We start from the raw sequence: 19,437 nt of genomic DNA on the forward strand, positions 1-19,437 counted from the left end.
TTTCAAAATCTGCTGTCTCATTTGTAGTTAATACCACTGAATTGCAAACCTGGTATATTGGCTCTAGGCATAACAATGGAATGACAAATAAAGAGCACAAGTTAATGATGTATTAAACCCTGTTCATGTAATTAATGCAAGTTAGCACCTGTTTATAGAAAATAAAATTAAGCTATCTTGATATTTTTATGAGTTTATAATTCAGCTAATAGAGGAAATAATGACAGATTTCTTAGGCATTTGATTTGGGCCATGTGATATTTTTATTAACAGAGGAGAACAATAGAAAATAAACCCGTGATATATGAAATGATGGAAAACCTGGCTAGTTGACAGATACAGATAAAATAGAATTATTATAGGGCAGGCAATTTTGTGGAGAAATCCTGGAGAGACCATTGTGATAGGAGAAATTTTTTAGCCTAGTTTTCCAAGGAAGCAACATTTTCTTTCATGTTTTCCACGTCTGTTTGTGCTCTGCCCTCTGACGACTTTTGTACCCGTTGGACAAATTTTAAGCAACTTGGCAGAAGCTACTGATCTCATTTCTGTGGAAATCCACATAAGACTAGGGAGAGCAACCAAGAATTTGCTCTAATTAGAAGAAATGCAGTAGTATGAGCACATGTATGGACACACATATTATTAGAGACTCCACATGGCTGAGAGACCTCATAGATGTTTGACCCTCAGGAGAAGCTTCCGCTGTAGCTGGAGACTGTCCACGCAGCCCAGCTCTGTGGGAAGCTGGCCTGGGCTGGGTCTGCTCCATGGGGACTGCTAGTTACGCATGAGAAGCCAAAAAAATTAAAAGTATGTCACTAATGCCTGCAGCTGGATGAGCAGTCAGGAGCAAAAAGAACAGGCTGCTGATACAGATAGCTTGGCTGGTTTTCCATAGGTAAACTGGAGCAGTCCTAGTAACTGCAGGTCTCACTGTCATGGAGGGAAGGACATCAGTCCTCTTTCAGGCTCAGGGGCCAGAAGTGGTGTTGAGGAGGCCGGTGACTTCCCCAGCACTGAGGTGGCTTTTCTCTTGCTAGAAATGTGCTAGTCCAAATAGCATGTTTCTTGAAAAAAATAACCAGTAGTTAAATGCAAGCTTGTACTCTGTCTCATGGAACTGTGACTGGCACTGTCCCCGTTTCCATGACTCAGAAGAGATGTAAGAGAGTGGAGTCATCCAAGTTAAACATTGGACAAGAAAGAGAGATGGAGTGAGAACAAAGATCATCTGTGTCCCAGGCCTTCTGCTAGGTTTTTTTACCTTCCCTATCTGTATGTTCCCATTTTTAAGTGGCAAACCAATCCACATGAACATAAAACCAGCACCTTTCTTAGATGAAGGTTTGGAACAGCTTGGAGCACTCAGCACTCTTGAGACACATCTATGGTTGCTAACGCTTTCAGATTTTAATTATTTTGAAAACACATTTGTAGCAGCATATACAAGAGCAACAGGATAATAATAACAATAAAGCTATGTTGTGTTTTTGGTATAAATTCTTTGGTTTGGAGTTTGCGATTTATGGGTTCTGGAACTGGATTCTTGCCTTATAAAACAATGCAGCAGCCTTTTCTCATTTAGTTAGCCATCCATTTTTATTAGGGTGCTCTATACAATGCCTGCAATAATATTATAAAGGTGCACAAGGTTCATTATTTCACAACAAGTGACTAGCCAAGACCATTATTATTTTTATAACAGCCAGACTTTCTATTGAAATACAGTTTGGATTACAACCTTTTTTCCTTCCTCCCTCTTTCTCTTTTCTCTACCCAAAGCTAAGATGTGCAATTGTTCCTTTTCAGATTGCTTTTCCACTCCCCTACAAAACATGCAGTTTTCTGTGAAATTGATGGATTATAATGGGAGCAGATCAGTGATAATGCATTGCTGGAATACAGCTATCCCCAAGAGAGCTTATAATAATATCCAGTCTTCCTAAGCCTTAAAATCTGCAGATTGGACAGCCTATAGCTCTAACATGGAATCTAGCTCTGAATTTTCCCTGCACTTAGCATTCTTTGATGCTCAATTATTGTTTGGGTTCTGCCCTCTCTGTGACATTGCCATGGCAACTGCCTTGCATAAAATCCTATGCTCAGACAATACAGCCCCTGCTTTATAGAGGGGCTCCAGGCTCAGAAAAGTTGAAATTGTTCAGAGAAGAGATTACTGAAGATTAATGACTGTGCTTTGAGCACTGCAGAGCATATTTCTGAAAATCATGGTAATTAAATAAAAAATACAGGCAGGTGGTGTGTTCTTCGAGTCAGGAGTGTTGACACCTGCCGGGAGTGGTGGAGTTAGAGTAAATCTGCAGTAAAAACACCTGGGGATCTTACTCCAGCATATAGTTTATTCATGCTAAATAGCTATGGTGTGTAATTAGCTGTGGTGGTTTTTCTTCACCCACTCTCTGGTTTTAAATGGAACACCCTGCCCAGGGTTCCCCACTGGGGTTGGTGTGTCCCAGGCTGGTGCTGTGTGCTGAGCTCTGTCAGCACAACGGGCCCCTTGATGAGGCCAGGGCTCTCTTTCCTGCCACTGCCCTGTCGTAATTCCGTGGGCACGTTAGTGGTTGTAAGGAAGATGAAAACAGGGCTGCAAATTGCTCGTGCTGAATCATAAACCAGGACATGTTTCATGAGCCCATTAAGCACATGCTCTTAATGTTAAGCATATGCTGAACTCTGTTCAACAGGAATAGAGTTAGGTTAAGTATGTTTTTAAGTCCTGCACTGGTTTGAAGGTCTTTTAGGGTTGTGAACCACACTGGGACAATAAATTAAATATGCTGATTAGACTTGTAAAAGTTTTAGCTATTCTCATGTTCAGTAATAACATCTTTAATATTACATGCCACATTAGTTGTAAGCAGCTGTCTATACAACAAGATTTTAAATAACTTTAATGAGAGTCAAGGCATTTTGTCTTCCCCAAAAACAATAGAATAGAAAGGTTCAGACTTTGCCCCCCTCTGAAGGTGAGCAGTACTTCTCGGGATAGCCTCCAGAATCACACCTGTTTGAGAGCAGTAGATTACAACCTTATGTTACTAAAACACGTGTACTAGGAAAAGCCTGGCTTAGGAAAAAAAAAATCTCATGTATTCTAAAGGGATCCAAATATTAACTCAAACCAGATGCATGAAGGCTAGGGACATCTTTGTTCACTACAGTGAGTCTTTCAAAACCTGTTTCAGGTCTAATGTCTGGCATATAAGACCTCTGTTTGCAAACGCTGAGAAACCTGCAAGTATGAAAATTAATGAAAAATCTTAAAGTATCAAGCAAAGAAGAAATGCATGCAATCTGAAAGGGAACAATAATTAATTTTGAGATCTAAGCTTGTTTTTAAATAAGCTGTTTGTAGGTTGACTTCCTCAATTCAGAAGCTTAGCCATCTGTGTCAGTGAATTAGTTAGCCCTTGGCTGAAGCCTCATCGTTGTAGGAACAAGAAGAAGGGGAACCAGTAGTCCTAGAGGATCTGTAGGGACCATACCTATGAGGTTGAATTCAGCAACAATCCTAGTGCTTAAATAAAGGGTGCCTTTGTGTTGCTGCACAGGGTAAGAACACTGCTGGGGCCAGCATGGCAGAAAGGCTGGTGGGGCTGCACAGCTGGTGGGAAGTGTATTTTATTGCTCCTTGGAGATTCTTTGGGTTTGTTTCCATATCCAGGACGTGATCCTCTTTGAGGATTGCTGGGTTCTCCCTTGATGCAGTGAAAATAGTAATGATGATAATAAATAAATTTGTACTCCAAATCTGCTAACCTGATATACATGGCCAAAATAGTCCATTGTTCTCCTGTTTGTGGTGAGCTGCAGGTTTTGTGGCAAAAACCTAAGAAGCATTCAGACATCTGGGCCAGCCTTTTGCACTGGGGTTATTTCATGTCAATTTCTGCAAATTAGACACATATAAGATTTATAATGTGCGGATGTCTGTGCATAGAAATTTAGCTTCCTCAGTATTTACAAAACATAAAACAGTCCTCCTTCTTTAAGGCTAGGATGAACATTTCTGTCACATTAGGAAAGGCAACCTTATTTCATTCTGCAGTTGCTGTTTAAATTCTACAAGATCTCTTTTAATCCTAGGCAAAGTTCAAAATAAGATGTTTCAAACATCTGCTAACTATTATGGGTCATGCCTGCTAGTAGAGGTAATAAATTATAGCCAAGAAGAGAATCAAATGTCTGTTAAATAATGTTTTTTGTTCATTTCTTCAAAGTTTGTCCTCTTTCAGTGTTATCTGTTCTCTTTTTGAGCATGGTAGTCAACATGCCTACAAAGATTGTGCGGTGGGTGAGGTGGTTGGGATTGCAATGGGATGAGGGTGACACCCTCTAGTTTAAGTTAGGGGGAAAATAACAAACAAGTTGGTTGCTCTATTTCAGAGCAGAGGGAAATCTGTATCAATCACAAAAACGCACCCTCTGCACTGTGTGCCAAAAACAAGATGGGTGGGTCTAGCAAAATCTGGGAGAGAGGGCATTTCAATTTCCTCCAAAGGGGAGATAACAGATCAGCTTTCTAGTTTGCCATGGAAACCTTTTGTCAACCCAGTAACGATGACGTCAAGGTGGCAGTGGCACAGACACACTGGGTTAGTTAGTGTAGCGCACACCTGTTGAACTGCCAGAGGGGAAGGTACGTTGGCTTTTACATTTTCCATCCCTGATTCTAAACAACTTTGGTGAAGGTTTAAAAAGTGTTATTCAAGTCCCAAGGCAGTTTTTGTGCGCTGTAGCAGATTCCAGCCGTGATCAGCTGGTGCTGGAGCTTTCACTCATGGAGAAATCCTGCTAAAAGGCATTTGCTCAAGCAGTGCCATTCCCTCCTGTTTTGGGTGTCCTTTTAGAGGGTGTGGAGAGCAGACTTGTATTTCAAAAAAACAGCACCAAATTCCTTCAGTGTGTTTGCTTTGCTTGGGAATAAAGGCTCTGCTGGTGTTTACCAAAGGAGTTTTTTAGAAACGTTTCTATAAAAAGAGAAACCCGAATTTACTGCACCAGATCTATAGCTCTAGTTGTATAGCATTACACTGTAATCTGTTTTTGGAATGACCATTCTCCTGTCTTTTTCTCTGGTGGGTGCTGTGCTTTTGTGTTTAGTGTTGCTGACTGGCTACTTTTTTTTGTAAAGAGAGATTAGATCACTTTTTTGCTTCCTTCAGTGTTGCTTATGTGATTACCTTCCAATTTTTGGTAATCAAAAATGCTTTAACAATTCCTTCAAAATACATTTACTTCTTTTCATGAGAAAAGTATGTGAACAGGGAAAGCAGTCCATCTTTTCTGCACTGTTCATGTTTGCCAGCAAAATCATAGAAGTTGTGTTTGCAGAAGACTTTGAATCAGTTAAAGTGTTGCACTGTGTCAATAGTCAATGCAGGTTCTCTTACTATGGCTAGAACATGAATTTACATTAGTTGCATTTCTTGTCTATGGTAACACGTGATAATTCTCTTAAAATGTGCCCTTGTTATTGCTAATCAGTATGCATAATACAGCATGTTTCCTGTCATATAGCTTGAAAGAGGGGAAGTAGACTTACAGTAGGGATGATGAGTCAAATGATATCAGGTTGCAAAGTAGAATTAAGGTTGAGAAAAAGAATGGCAGAAAATGACATAAAGTGATCAGAAAAGGAAAATGGAGTCAACCATTATAAATGACATTTATTGTACAATTAGAATGCAACTGTATGACTGTATGTAGCGGTGCCAGTGAGTTGTAGAATTTTTTGCAAAGGAACCATCTGGGATTATAATTGTCCAAACAGCCAATGTTTATGACCCATGGCATCCTAATGGAGACGGATGATGTCAAATGGCTGCCAAGTTTCAAGGAGGTAGAAAAACTAATACTGGGCAATAAACATTGTTTTCTGTAGAAGACGGAATTGTCCTTCAGATGAAAGAAATAAGGTTTAGCTACATTAGTATTGTTGCCATTGTGGTACGTGCGAATTCTCTGGAGATGTCTGTGAAGAACTACAATTCTCTTTGGCTTCACTTTGGAAAATGTTGTACACTCATCTATATTTTTTCTTTACAGTCATTACTGGTGATTTCAGCCTGACAGAAAGGTATTTCATGTGATCTAAAGTCTCTGTAGTGTCATGCAATTTTATTTGTGACTTTCTCACTGGAAGGCTAGAAAAAGAGATTATAGACATTTTGAAATAAGACTCTTCCTAAGTTCTCACTACCACTCATAGGTTGCCTGCTCCACCAGGGAAGGGACCAGTCTCAGAGACTGGCACATCTTCTGATGTCACCTCTCAGCCAACTGCAAGTGTCCCCTCTGCCCCTGCCCTCTGTGGGGAGCAGCAGGAGCAGGGCAGTGGGAAAGGTTGTTCCTAGGGGGCCAGGACCCTCTCAGCTCAGGAGGGGAGGAGATGATGGCCTGTTGCTGCTGCAGCTGGGCAGGGATGTGCCAGTGACCAAAACACTCTTGACTGCCAAGAGTACACCTGCCTCTGAATGATGTGTCCCCTGAGTTTTCTCTATTTTCTGCAGGGCCTTTTCAGACTCTTTTCAGACTCTGTTTTTTGTTGGGTTTTTTGTTGTTTTTTTTTCTCCTCCTGCGTCTCAATGGTGCATATCACTGACAAAAATACCTTTGATGTAGGAGAGAGGCAGATTCATTTATCTGTGCCTTGGATCAGTCCAGACATTAGTTACGGTACAATACAGAGCATTGTGATAAAGCATTGTGATTTTTTATGCTGGAGGGACAGAAAGGAGACCCAGAAAGAACGAAACAGTGCAGTCTGTGATAGGTTAAGTACATGCCCCTAATAGGGTCACTACTTACTAAGGCCTTGTGAGCCCTGAGAAGGAAAGATGATTTGCATTGTGTTTTCATTGTTTTCATGCAGAAATCTATCATTGAAAGAGCCACCAGCTCATAACCATATTGTTAGGTGTGGTGATGCAACAATAAATTCCTGCTTCATGCAGTAAAGGGTAATTCGTTCTTTTTTTAGCTCAAGCATGTTTTCCCTCCACTTAGGAATCATTCTGGCAAATAGCATTTCAGCAGTTTCTTCTTTAAATTGGGTGGGGATTAATGAGGTTTGAACACACAGCTCTGCTACTGTATTGCCTGGGATAGAGGAAATTGCTTACTTATTATTTATCATTCTTATTTGATAAAAGGAAGCAGATGTTTATGCCAAAAGTCTTCCAGCATAGATGAAGTAATACTGAATTCATAAACTGGAATTTGATAAGGGAGCGTAATTCTGTGACTGAAAAAGGAAATATTCAGCCAAGGAAGTGCCCTGTTGGATATTCAGGTTAAGTAGATGGAATAATGCCATGTTAATTGTTACAGGCACAAGCATGGCAGGCAGACTGTCGATGTAAGAGTAATAGGAAGTGGAGCTGAAGCAAGAGCAGCAAAGGTTAATAGTTTTTTCCTTAATTTTAAGATTCTCCAGTATGCAGCTTGAGAACCTGATCTCAAAGTGAATTAAAGTTGTGTAAGGGAATTGCCCAGTTTCATTACAAGGTTGTTTATCAGCCTGGCTGATTATCACTGCTGGTATTCACCATCTGCCTTTGTCTAGCCCCAGGTAGTGTGTTGCCATCTGCCCTCCATCACTGCAGTGCAGTGCTCCCACAGCCCTATTCCTTTCGAGTGCCTCTGGGAGCCTGCATGGGTTCCTGTTGTCTGTCTCAGCTGAACCTAGGATGCCACAAAATCCCTTGCTATGCAAGCTGAAATAAACCAACTCAGAGCCACAGTCAAATGCAATGGATTCACTGTCTTTCTGAAAGAGCATTTCTCACAGGTTGGGGTTTTTTTTTTCCCAGTTACTAGCAAAAAGTCAAATGTGGTTCCCTCAAGCACATATCTTTATAGCTGCGATTACGGATAAGATGGAGATTTAGTTAAGGATTTGCAAAAGAGACCCAAAGGAAGCAGTGTCCAATTCACACTGAACTTCACTGACTTCACGCTCTGCCCCTTCCCAGCAGCAGCTCTGTAACTGAGCTGCCCTGGGCGTGTCCTCCACATGGTTTGAGACCCACTGGATATGCTATTGACAAACATTAATTGTACTTGGATCTCAGGCTGAAAATGTTACACTCAGCTACCAAAATCTTTTGTTTCTCCTGGACACTCTTGCATTACACACTGTCAAATACCCTGAGGATGTTTTAAGCTCAGATCATGTCCCTTTCCTCTGCATGTATTAAGCGCAAAAGCAAAATGTGGTTTTAGGGAACAAAAGAGCATGTGTATGAGGGTCATGGATAAACACAGGTGTCTGTCTGTGAAAATTGAGGCCTCCATATTGGCTGAATTGAGTCTAAGAAGAACAGAAATGAATGTATTCATCTGGGAACAATTTACATGTAACAGTGATTGCACAAGCCAGAGCATTTTATTGGAAGTGTCTTCAGGGAAAGAAATTAAGCAGGGGCTGGGAACGTGCTTATCAATCGACCTTATTATTCTGCTCACCCTTTGATAAATGAACCTAGCAAGTTCTTTCAGGCTCCTCTCAATCTTCTACTTGTTTGTGCTGGATTTCATTGATTCATATTTAGCCCTCCCTGATAATATGACATGACAGAAAATGTAAATGACAGAGTCAATGAGCATTTCTATTCACTTGAAACAAAGCAAGTGAGATCAACTATCAGACTCTTTGGATTTACATTCCTTGAAATAGAATATATTAGCCTGTTAGAAACTAAAACAAAACACACCGAAGAAAGAGTATATGACCATTTTTTATTATTGGAGTTAAAAAAGAAAATTTTATGGGAGGAGTGTCCTTTGGGCATGCTTCAGTCAACTCTGTCAAACAGAGTGGCCAAAAATGATAAAATTCAAAACCTGCAGCTGCTGGTTCCTTTGGGAGTCACATTACAGTAGTACAAGCAACAGTCTTTCATTTTAGAAGGGAAGCATATGACTGCAGTCAAAGGTCTTTCAATGCTATTTTAGGTAAGCTGATCTTCATAAAGGCCATTGTAATCTCTGGTGCTGCTCAGGTTTTAGGCGATATTTTCATTTCATAATACTGTTTCTGTGTCCACTGAAAACATCTGCTTCGACGTGCCAGGCTCGATCGTGCACACTGTTACATCACTTGGAGAATGAGGTCACCCCAAGTAAATGGCAGTATTATGGAGAAGGGAATGAAAACCCCAGGATTTAACTGTTGGGACCCAAGCTGCAACCCACCATGGGCTGAAGATCCTGCAGCAATGCTGGAAAGGCTCAGAGGGTGAAGTGGGCAAGGCAAGCAGTAGGGAGGACTCAAACAGAAATGATCATCTCTCCCAAGTTCCTTTTTCCTCAGTGACAAACACCATCTGAGGGTATTGGTGTGCAACAATTTTGCAAACTCTCCCACTCAAGGTCGGCTTTGCTTCAAAAAGTTCACCCCTGCAGCCTATCTGCAGCAGCAGTGGCCTGGTTTTGTGATGATTAATGGGAACATTGAGCTGAAGCAGATCATTAGGATGCCCTCAGCCATCACATGTTCTTTCAGCCTGAAGCCTGCCTGGCACCCAGCACCTTCTATCAGTCACATTGGTAGCATGTGCTGGTTTTTCTAGTGTGTATTAAATCCTCCTGAAAATTCACTGTCTTCAGTGTGACACTTGTAAGAAGAAAAGGGGCAGGAAAATGTGCCAGGTCTTCCTTTAGTGGCTTGGAGATGAACACCACTCACTGTCACCATTCCTCCCAATGTATTTTCTGTATTCACATCTGCAATTCCCTTTTTTGTTCTATTAAACGCACCTAGTACTGAAAATCATGCAAACCAATTTGTCTAAATCCACCTTTGAATTAATTTTGGGCCTAGGGCCCTGATTTATAGTAATGGGGCCTAGGGACCAATAACAAGAAAGAAAAATAGCAGCTATTAAATCTGTAAAAAGGAAACGACTTGGAGAGGGATGCCAAGCTGGTCTCTCCAGCAATGGCAGAAGGGAGTCAGTCTAACAGGACCATATGGCTTAGACATGGTTTAAATAATCTCCTCCAATTAAAAACAAAGCCAGTTTAATGTCAAACATCTGTTCTGTGAATTCATCAATTTGGGCAAAAAAACCATCAGGGGATATTTTAAGTACTTCATCATGGTTTTGGTTTCTCTGTGCAGATCCTCACCCATTTTGAGGGGGTTAATATCCCTGAAGGAGGAGTGCTGTGGTTTCCTATGATGCTACCAGGCATGAGGGCAGGCTGTTGTATTTCTGTGTGCTGGGCTCCCCATCCATGCTGCCTTCAGATATCCGGCATTCATTGAGGGGAGGGATGGTGTTTTAGGAGAGCCCAGAGCACCTGAGGCAGGCAGTTCCAGAGGGTCTGCTGGAAGGTGGGCACGACTGTCACTGGAGAGGGTATCTGTCTGATGTAATCAGTCTTATTTGTGTCTATCTGAGGTTTCTCCTCTGGTTACTGTGAACCCTTGTTCCCAGTTCTTCAGGGAACTGTTTCCTTTTGGTGTAATTTAAAAGCTGAGGTGGTTAATTAAGGACCTAATTATCTCCTTATGTTGATATCAGGGTATCAGTAGGTTCTTTTCTAAGAAACAAATAGTGGGGGTCATACTCAGCTGGGAGCACTGTGGAGGGAGGAAGGCTTCTGGAGGAGTTTTTGGTCTCCCTTCTCAAAATTCTGCTCAGGGCAGAATGCCTCACCTAGATAAAGACAGATATGCATATAACCCACCTTTTGCAAGAGCTCATTTTCTTATCCCTTGTGTTTCTAAAGCTTCTGTCAGACTCAAATCCTCCTTTTCCACCAGTACTAGGTATGTGATACCAGCAGCTGAGTTTCTGCTTTAAACTCATCAGCTGTGAAGACTTTTTACTGTGCACACTTTCCTCTTCTGCTTATACCTGGAGGTGTTTCACAAAGTTCCTGGCCAGAATACGTGATCAGATTTTGTGTACGTGCTAGGAGTGTCTCGGGAGTTGGTGTCTGATGAATCATCTGTGACTGGAACCCTTGATCCCTAGTTCATAATGGTGCCAAAAATGAAAGAAAACAGCTAGTCAGCTCCCTGATTTCAGTCTATTCTTGCATTTTTTTAACCCTGGGTTGGTTTAGAACATTTTGTGGCTGCAAAAGACAGCAGGTAGGGTTTACCTTGGAGGGTTTCAGCCTTGCTCACCCTCCAAAGCCAAAGGGTTTTGGAGACAGATATTCTGGCTGTCTGTCACTGAGGAGCACAGATATCTGCTCCATTTTTTGCTTCACCAAGGAAGGAAAAAGAATGGAATTTGGGTACCAGCTTTCTGAGCCAAATGCCATGAGGAAACCCTGAGATCAAACACAGGCTGGTTCAATTTGTTGCAAGAAATGAAGTGAATCTGGTTGTCTTTATCTTCAAAAGCATTTTTTATAGCTAGAAATGCTGTTTCATTTGGATTGACTTTAGTCTTACTTTCTGGAAAAAAGGCTCCAGAAATAATTCAGACAGCTCCATTGAAGCTGTTCTGCAGATGTCAGCATGTGCCAGAGTCCAAAATCCTGCAGTCAGGATATGGTGGTCTAGTAGGGACTCCAGCAAGAGATGCTGGAAAGATATGTGCTATTTGAGACCATAACACTAGATTTCCTTGCCTTTAGAATATTTATATGTCCCACGTGCCATCTGTCTCTTTTTCCTGCTGTGGAATAACTTCCTGTGCCTATATCTATAATGCTGCACACCCAGACACCTCTGTTATGTCCTTGTTGAGAAGAGCAAAGATGGTCCATTGGCCCCTTGGACACCACCATGGTCCCAGCCATGTAAATATAAACAGACCTTCCCCTGAAGCTCAAGCCCTGATTCTCTCTGTTCAGTCAAACAAAACGGAGTGGGAAGCACCAACTCCATCTTAGTGGAGGATGGGTAGTGGGGCCTGAGGATTAAGAAGGACTCAGATGGGTCAAGCATTTTCCACTGAACTTCCAATTCAGAACTATTCAGCCCAGAGCAATGCTACTGACTGTAGTAGGTTATTCCTGGTTAGCCCATAGCTCCTGAAATACAGTCTGTCCCCACTGAATCAGCCCTGAACAGATGCAGCAAAGAATCCACCAGCATTGCCAGAGCTCAGCATCCTTTAGAGCTGAGAGGCTTTAGAGTGAGAAACATGGGTGACTCAGAGTTCACACTCCAAACAGAGCCTGTTACAGAGTTAAAAAACTAAAGCAATTCTCTAGCACTGAAATTCCTCAAAGGCTTTTTCTGAATTTGATCTCTCACTCTCTAACCTCCCAGTAAAAAGAAAATCTCTATGAAATTACAGAAATTTTCACAAAGAACCCTGCGGGGGATAAGATTTCTCATGTCAGTCCCCCAGCTAAAGTGACAGCTCCTGGATTTATTTCAGTGCAGACAGAACCAACATCTAAGTGGTTTTATTCACTTTTTAAAATCTCTTGATAAGAATGCAAATCCCATTCTTGCTCCTGCTGCCTCTCTCACCCTCTTGAAATAGGCTGTTTATGGTGACTAAATGCTTCTATTCAAAACTGGCTTTCATCCAAAAGCAGACAGGCAGAAAGCCTAAAAGCAACAGAAAACTAGCAATTTATATTAGGCCCTAGTGCTGCAGCACACAAAATGCTTTGTTTAAACTAGCTAAGCTCTGTGTCCTCTTGAACAGATGTAAATAACCAGCTTGTGTGGATTTCCACAGCAGTGTTGGCATATTTCAAAACACTTAAACAGACTTCAGACACCCACTTCCCAAATACCTGCTCGCCCTGTTGGAGAGCTAACCAATGCCCACTTAACTTTCACCTGGAGTGGATTTAGTACTACTTAAGGTCTATTTTAGGGATTTATTTGAGGGAAGGAAGGAAGGACAGCCTGTGACCTGGTCGGTGTTTTCCATCTGCGCTATGATGATAAATATGCCTCTGGTGTTCAGCCTTGCTTCCTCTGGCTGCTGCTTTGTGGCTGAAAAATGAGACAGGTGCACAGTGACCATGTACACACACTGTGATTCAGGAAAGACAATCTCATGGTCATCCTGCACTGACCCGTGCCTGCTGGTCGCTGGAGCTGAGCAGGCTTTTGCACTTGGAGAAGCCTGGACACCCCCACAGCAGAATGTGGCCATGCCTGGGATCATTTTCATTGCTTGTACTTCACTCTCCTGTGGTTGATGAGCACTGGGGTGGGAGTTCCCAGGAGCAGAAAAGCTCCTGTAGGCGACAAAGCTCAGTCCTCAGAGTCAGTGTCTGACATAAACTGCTGACACCAATGCTCTGGGATTTGTGAGCAGCGTCCTGTAGCAGAGAGGGGAGTTCCCAAGGGCAGTGGCTGGGTCCTGGGTCCCTGCCCACACTGGTCCATGGGCAGGGCTCCCCGCTAGCTCAGATTTTATCACTGGATTAGAATATCCTGATGAAAACATTTACACACATGAATGTGTGATGTTTTCTAGCCCAGGAACACACGTAGGCAGAGGATGGTAGATGATTCGCTGATGGCAGGCACTGTGGAGACAGGCTGGGGCTCCTGCCAGCTTCTCTCAGGACATACAGTCACTCCAGACAGCTTGGGGCCCTCTTGCTTCCTCATTACATTTTGCTATTTGCTTCTACCATTTCCTTTTCTTCCTGGTTTTAAGGCTGTTGCTTGCTGTGTAATTTATTAGATCTGTCCCTGTGTCAGATCTTTCAGTTATGCCTTGTGCTCTGGAAAGGCATGTTGCATTGTTGTTTTTATTTTAATGTGTCTTGTTGTGCCATACACAGATTAGAGTGCTGTCTGGGTTCTAAATATATCCAGTCAGTGGCTTTAATGGTGGTTTTAATCACAGGAATAATAAAAGTGAACATTATATGTTAAAATGTGAAGCCATTTACCTGTGAATTGCAACTTTAAGGGCATTCTCTATTTTCTTTCCAAAACAAATGCAGTATGTGTGAGAAACCAACAGTCCATCTGTATTCCTATTTCCATGCACCAACATAGAGAGAAGCACGATATACTTCTCTAAAGTTGGAAAATGGTTCTCTGAAAACAAATTAAGTAACTAACAGCTTGAGTGATCACTTTGTAGGTGAAATGATTTCTGTCATCGGGAATCACATGTATTTGCATTATTCCTCAGTGGCTTAAAAATTGTATATATATTACTATATCATAAGTTTTCCAGAGAGATTACTTTGCTGTGGGTTAACTTGGTAAGAAAATGTTTTTTGTGGTGTGGTGGTATGTAAGACACGGAACAGGCCTGGGAAGTGCTTGGAAGCCCTTGGGAAAAAGGAAGGAGCTCCTTTGCTGTTCTTTGGAGCTGGCACCTAAAATTATGTCTGTGGGCCCTCCCTGAGCTAACTGCTTGTATCTATCACCTGCACCTACCTGTGAAAGGGAAACTGCTTAATTCCACCTGCCAAAGAGGGGCTCTTTCCCTGAAAATGTGTTATTTTAGCACTGGCTCCAGCCGGTCATTTGGAGCCTGTGGAAGCCCTGGTCCACATTTCCATCCAGCAGATCCTAAAAAAACAAGTACTATAAATTCATATGCCTTCAGGGATATTCAGGCCTCCAGGGAGCTGAGGGAAGCAAGCTCCCTCCCTCACACATCAAAGGTATGATCTGAAGGTGGGGAGGGCAAGAATCCCGCCTGCTGAGGCAGAACTTGATCACACCAGGTGCCCAGGAGCTCCTCCAGGAGATGAGCACTCCCTGTTCTCATTATATTAAATTGCTGTTTTCAATGAATCAAAGAAAACAGGCACACAGAGCTGGATGGTACCCAAGGGTCATGGAGCACACCTGCCTCCTCTGGGATAACATTTACAGGTGTTGCCCAAACTGAAGTTTGTGTCACAGATGTTCAGTTCTTTTGGTAGGGTTCACAAGGTTGTCATAACCTGATGTTAGGTCAGCTGCCCCTCAGCCCCCAGTGAGGAGGGCAGGGAGCTGCTTAGGGCAGCACTTCCCAGGCTGATGCTCCCTGGGAAGTGCCTTGTCCCAAATTTTATCCCAAAATTTCCCAGGTGTCATCTTGACCAGGTCTTTTTCCCTGGAATATTCCCAGCCTGTTTCACCATTCCTGCTTAAGCAATAAAAATTATTTTCTTTTTTTAAATTCAATCTGAACCATCTGAAGACAACTTTTTTTTTTTTTTTTAAATATTCTGGAACATCCTCTGCACAAATCATTGAAAGCAGTGAGTCGGGGGATGCTGTCTGAACCAGCTCCTTCATGCCCAGAAACTGTGCCTCGTTCTTAAATAAGCACCTCGAAGACAAGCAAGAGTTAATTTTTTATAGCAAATCCAGTTGCTGTGTGATGGCGAACACGGACACCTAGTGGTACTCCGGGACAGGGCATGGAATCCTCTACACAGCTCTCAGGGAGAGAAGCTGATACAGCAGAGTATTTGTTCACTTTTTCCCCTAAAAGAAAGAGAAACCTGATTATTTTCAGAGAAGATATCGTAGATAGCATAATTTGGGGGACAAAAAGTTTACTTAGCATGGAATAGTGGAAGAATTAGGAGAAATTCATCACTTTTGGTAAGATATGTTTGTGTATTTAGAAAGAAGTAATCAGGTTTTTTCTTCCTGTCTTAAATATCCCACACCATGCCAAATCATATACTGTATACGGTCAGGAGGATTTTCTACTCTTCAAATTAGTCCATAGCAAAGAAACCTCAGCAAGTAATATAGCAGTATCTCATTCTTACCATCCCTGTGCATGTGTGTTCTCCAGTTACGGGGAGATTGTCAGCGTGACAAGTGGTGGGCTTGCTGATAAACTGCCCAACTAGGTGCTACACTGACCTCTTGTGCACCTTCCTCAATGCACTGAGATCTTTCTGCCAGGATTAATGCCAGCACTTTGTCTGAATGGCCTCAAACAGCTGCCGTGGTTTGTTCTGTTTGTTTTTCTCTATTTATTTACAAATAATCTTTCAGAGAAATATTTCCTTCTTCTTCCCCAAATCTAGCATTTCGTCTACGGCAGAGACACAGGACAGGTGAGAGCCAGTCCTTGTCCACTGACCCCTTTCTGTAATTGTGAATATCACCCCTGTGAGTGGGATTTCTTTCACTGGACACAAAAACCCCTATGGCACTGAGTGGGGAGACAGGCTGTTCCCATGGGAGTGTGTATTTGGGGCTGCTTGAGCTGAGATAAGGATTTTGAGATTGTACCAGCTCAAGAGTGAAGCCGATGGAGATGGGCGTGCTCTCCTCCTGGGCTCCCCCATTCAAGCTGAGAAGCAGACCCCAGTTTTTACTGATTCCACAGTTACTCTGCATCTGACAAGATTTCTACCACTTCAGTTGGGTTTACAGGTTGTTCGTTTAAAATCATTGTATATTATCCTTGGGTTTACCTTCATATCCTAAGAAAATGAAGTTTATTGTGTCATGCTTGTTTACTATCCTCATCTTAATAACTTTTGAATCAGTGAACTAATTTCTATCAGAGTTTTTATCAAATTTGACACTGGAAAAAGGACCCCAAAGATTTCTGCAAACCTCGGGGAAGCAGGCAGCACACAGGACAAAGAAGGAGGGTCCCTAATGACAGGCAGGCAGCAAGAAATCCACATTGCAGAGGAGCATTGAGAAAGATTCCCCAGGCCAAAAAAACCTAGATTCATTCTCACACCTTTTTAGACATGCAAGGATCCAACTCTGAGATCCAATTCTGTTAAAGAAACCCCAAGCTTTTTAAAAACAAATCTGTACAATCACTTCTTCATGTACACACAAGTGTTTATATTCCCAGTCCCTGGCTATACAGAGACTGTGGTTACACAGAGGCCACTGTTGTTCTTCGAGAGTCACAGGGTGTGAGGCTGAAGGAAAGCAGCAGTTCCAGCACTCAGTATGGAAGTAAAATGATATTTATTCCTAGGTACAATTCCTGAAAGTCAGCATATAATCAATCACTCTGAGTTTATATATTTACACCTCTGGGTTCCATCAGAGAACATGGGAGGAGCTTTTCTGATCTGCCCTATCAGGATTTCGTAGTCTCCCAAGAGATCCTTAGAGCAACTTTGGGAAGATGAGGGTACGTTTCTTGTCTTCCAAGAAAAGAGAAGCTGTTTCCTCACTGCACTGGTGGCCAGTGGGAATGTGTCTCTCTTATGCTGTAGAGGGATGAGCTGGAATTTGTTACACCAAGAAGCACAGCACTGAGGCATCCTGGGCTAGAAAGGGGGGGCTGGGCATTGCCAAGCTAGAAAGTGACCCCAGAAATTAAAGCAACAAAAAAAAAACCCCAGGGTTTCTGATGGGCACTTGCAGCTGGAAAATTTCACGGCTCAAAAACTCCCCCACAGCTAGCATTCAAAAGGTTACTGGGTGGGTAGCTTTGTGTCTCACTTCAGCTCAGCAAAATCAATAACAAGCAAAGGAAACCAGGGCCACAACGTGTTGAACTTTGACAAAACAAATTGTGAACTTGGCTTCTAAGGAGCACAAACCCTGTCCTTGCCAGTGTAAATATGATGCAAAGATGACTGCTTTCATCCTACCCTCGCTAACGTCTATTACTTTTCTCTTTTTTTTTTCTGTTTTTTTTTCTCCCTGTTGAACCTGGGCAGTTGTCTGGAGGGTGTGAACTAACTGTGGTGCTCCAGGACTTTACAGCAGGCCACAGCAGCGAGCTGAGCATTCAGGTGGGGCAGACAGTGGAGCTGCTGGAGAGGCCCAGTGAGAGGCCAGGCTGGTGTTTGGTCCGGACCACGGAGCGGAGCCCACCTCAGGAGGGTCTGGTCCCCAGCAGCGCTCTCTGCATCTCCCATTCCCGCAGCAGTGTGGAGATGGATTGCTTCTTCCCTTCAGGAAAAGGTAGGCAGCAGCCCAGCTGGTTTAAGATTGTTTGGGTTTTCCCTTTTGTATCATGTAAGTGCAAAGCTGCTTGGGCTGCTCCTGCAGTCAGTGGGTAAAAGGCTGTTCAGTCCTTGGTGAGTTTTGTTCCCAGGTCCCTGTGAATGGGCACAGCACTAGCCTGACTCCATGTCCGTGAATCAATGTTTGTACATGTGCGTCTTTTGCTATGTGGTAATCATTGTCTTGAGATTCTGGATAAAAATAAGACTTTTAAACAACAGAGGGACTGTTTTCAGTGCCTAAAGGCCTAGAATGAGGGAAAGCCATGCTGTCTATACACCCAGGATGCCCCAAATTGTGGATATGTTCTTTTATGGTTGCCAAAGTGCACACGAGTTCATGTTCTTTTATTATATCCCTGTCTGTAAATGCAAAGAGGCCACCAGTGAGTACTGGTACACTCTACTACCTTGTGAGCTGGAGACGTTGTGTGTAATGGCACAGTACAATGGGGAAAGAATCCTTTACAATCAGTGTGGAACAAAACACATCGCTGGTACTATCCTGAGAGCTTGGGCTTCACTCACAACGAATGATGAAATACTGTTCGTCTCTGTGGTGTCTGTGGCCTCTTTAGTTGATGTTCTGTTCTCAGCAATGTGTGTCCCACATACAGCATCCACGCAACCAGGCTTAGGAGATGCTCCAGACTGATAGACCAGGATTGGTTCAGCTCAGTGTGGCCAGAGCAGTTCTCCTTTTGGCTATGGCCCCACTTCTGGCCATGCACAACACAAGTAGGGTCCAGGGAGGAAAGGCTTCTATCATCCCGCTCACAACTGGAAGCCAGCAACATGAACTGGCTTTTTAAATGCTTTTTCCACTCAGCATTAAGAGAAATAGAATTTGATCCATTGTTGCTTGAGCAAGTTAGGCTTGGTGGTTTTGTTTGTTTGGAGAAAAAAGCACTGAAACTGAGCTGTAGTTTGTCCTCACTCCCTGCCTGCACTCCCACTGCGGAGGCTGGGAGTGGGACACGCGCCCAGGACAGAGCAGTGCCGTAGGGCCAGAGTCTGCTGTCAGAGCTTCCCTTCAAGAGGATCCGATCCAAACCCGGGGGGCAAGAGCTCAGCTTCTCTCTGATTTGATCCCCTCTGCTGCCAGCTCTGTCTGCAGTGTGAACTCCAAACTCCTCATGCACTTCTTAGACCCGCTGCCACCTCTTCTCCCTGCTGCATTCCCAGGCCCTGCCCTGCTGCTGCTGCCACGGGAGCCTGTCCTGGCCCTTGGCTGAGAAGTGCTGCAGTTGCTTACATGCAAATTATCTGTGAATTAGCAGATGAGGAAAGGTAAAGCTGAAAATCAGCCTGGTCTTTTTAAGAGCAGTCACTGACTCACAGGAAGCTGGGGATGTGTCTGCTGTGTGCATGGTCCAGCAGCTGGGCTTGTGTCTCTGCTCAAGGGGACTGTGAAACACCACTCACCACTGAGAGCTTCAGGTTGTAGAGCTTGTCCTTAAATGAAATAAAACTTAAATATTGCAAGAGTCAGCTGTGAAAAGGGAGGCAGGGAATTCTGAGGATGAAGACGGTGGTACAGAGGCTGGAGGCTGGCAGGGGACATGGAGACTC

At 43.1% G+C, this 19,437-nt stretch overlaps 1 protein-coding gene across 5 annotated transcripts in view; it reads left to right on the top strand.

Annotated features, from left to right (window-relative positions):
• Positions 1-19,437, top strand: part of KALRN (kalirin RhoGEF kinase) — a 473,232-nt gene that overhangs the window by 359,382 nt on the left and 94,413 nt on the right. For all 5 annotated transcript variants that reach the window (XM_066190284.1, XM_066190280.1, XM_066190281.1 and 2 more), the window contains exons 34-35: positions 15,964-15,993; positions 17,578-17,824. In XM_066190284.1, coding sequence (XP_066046381.1) covers positions 15,964-15,993; positions 17,578-17,824 — 277 coding nt within the window. The remainder of the gene's footprint in view (positions 1-15,963; positions 15,994-17,577; positions 17,825-19,437) is intronic.

Source organism: Chamaea fasciata, unplaced genomic scaffold (assembly GCF_029207755.1).
Source record: "Chamaea fasciata isolate MVZ Bird 193981 ecotype frontalis unplaced genomic scaffold, bChaFas1.0.hap1 SCAF_8, whole genome shotgun sequence".
Taxonomy (NCBI): domain Eukaryota; kingdom Metazoa; phylum Chordata; class Aves; order Passeriformes; family Sylviidae; genus Chamaea; species Chamaea fasciata.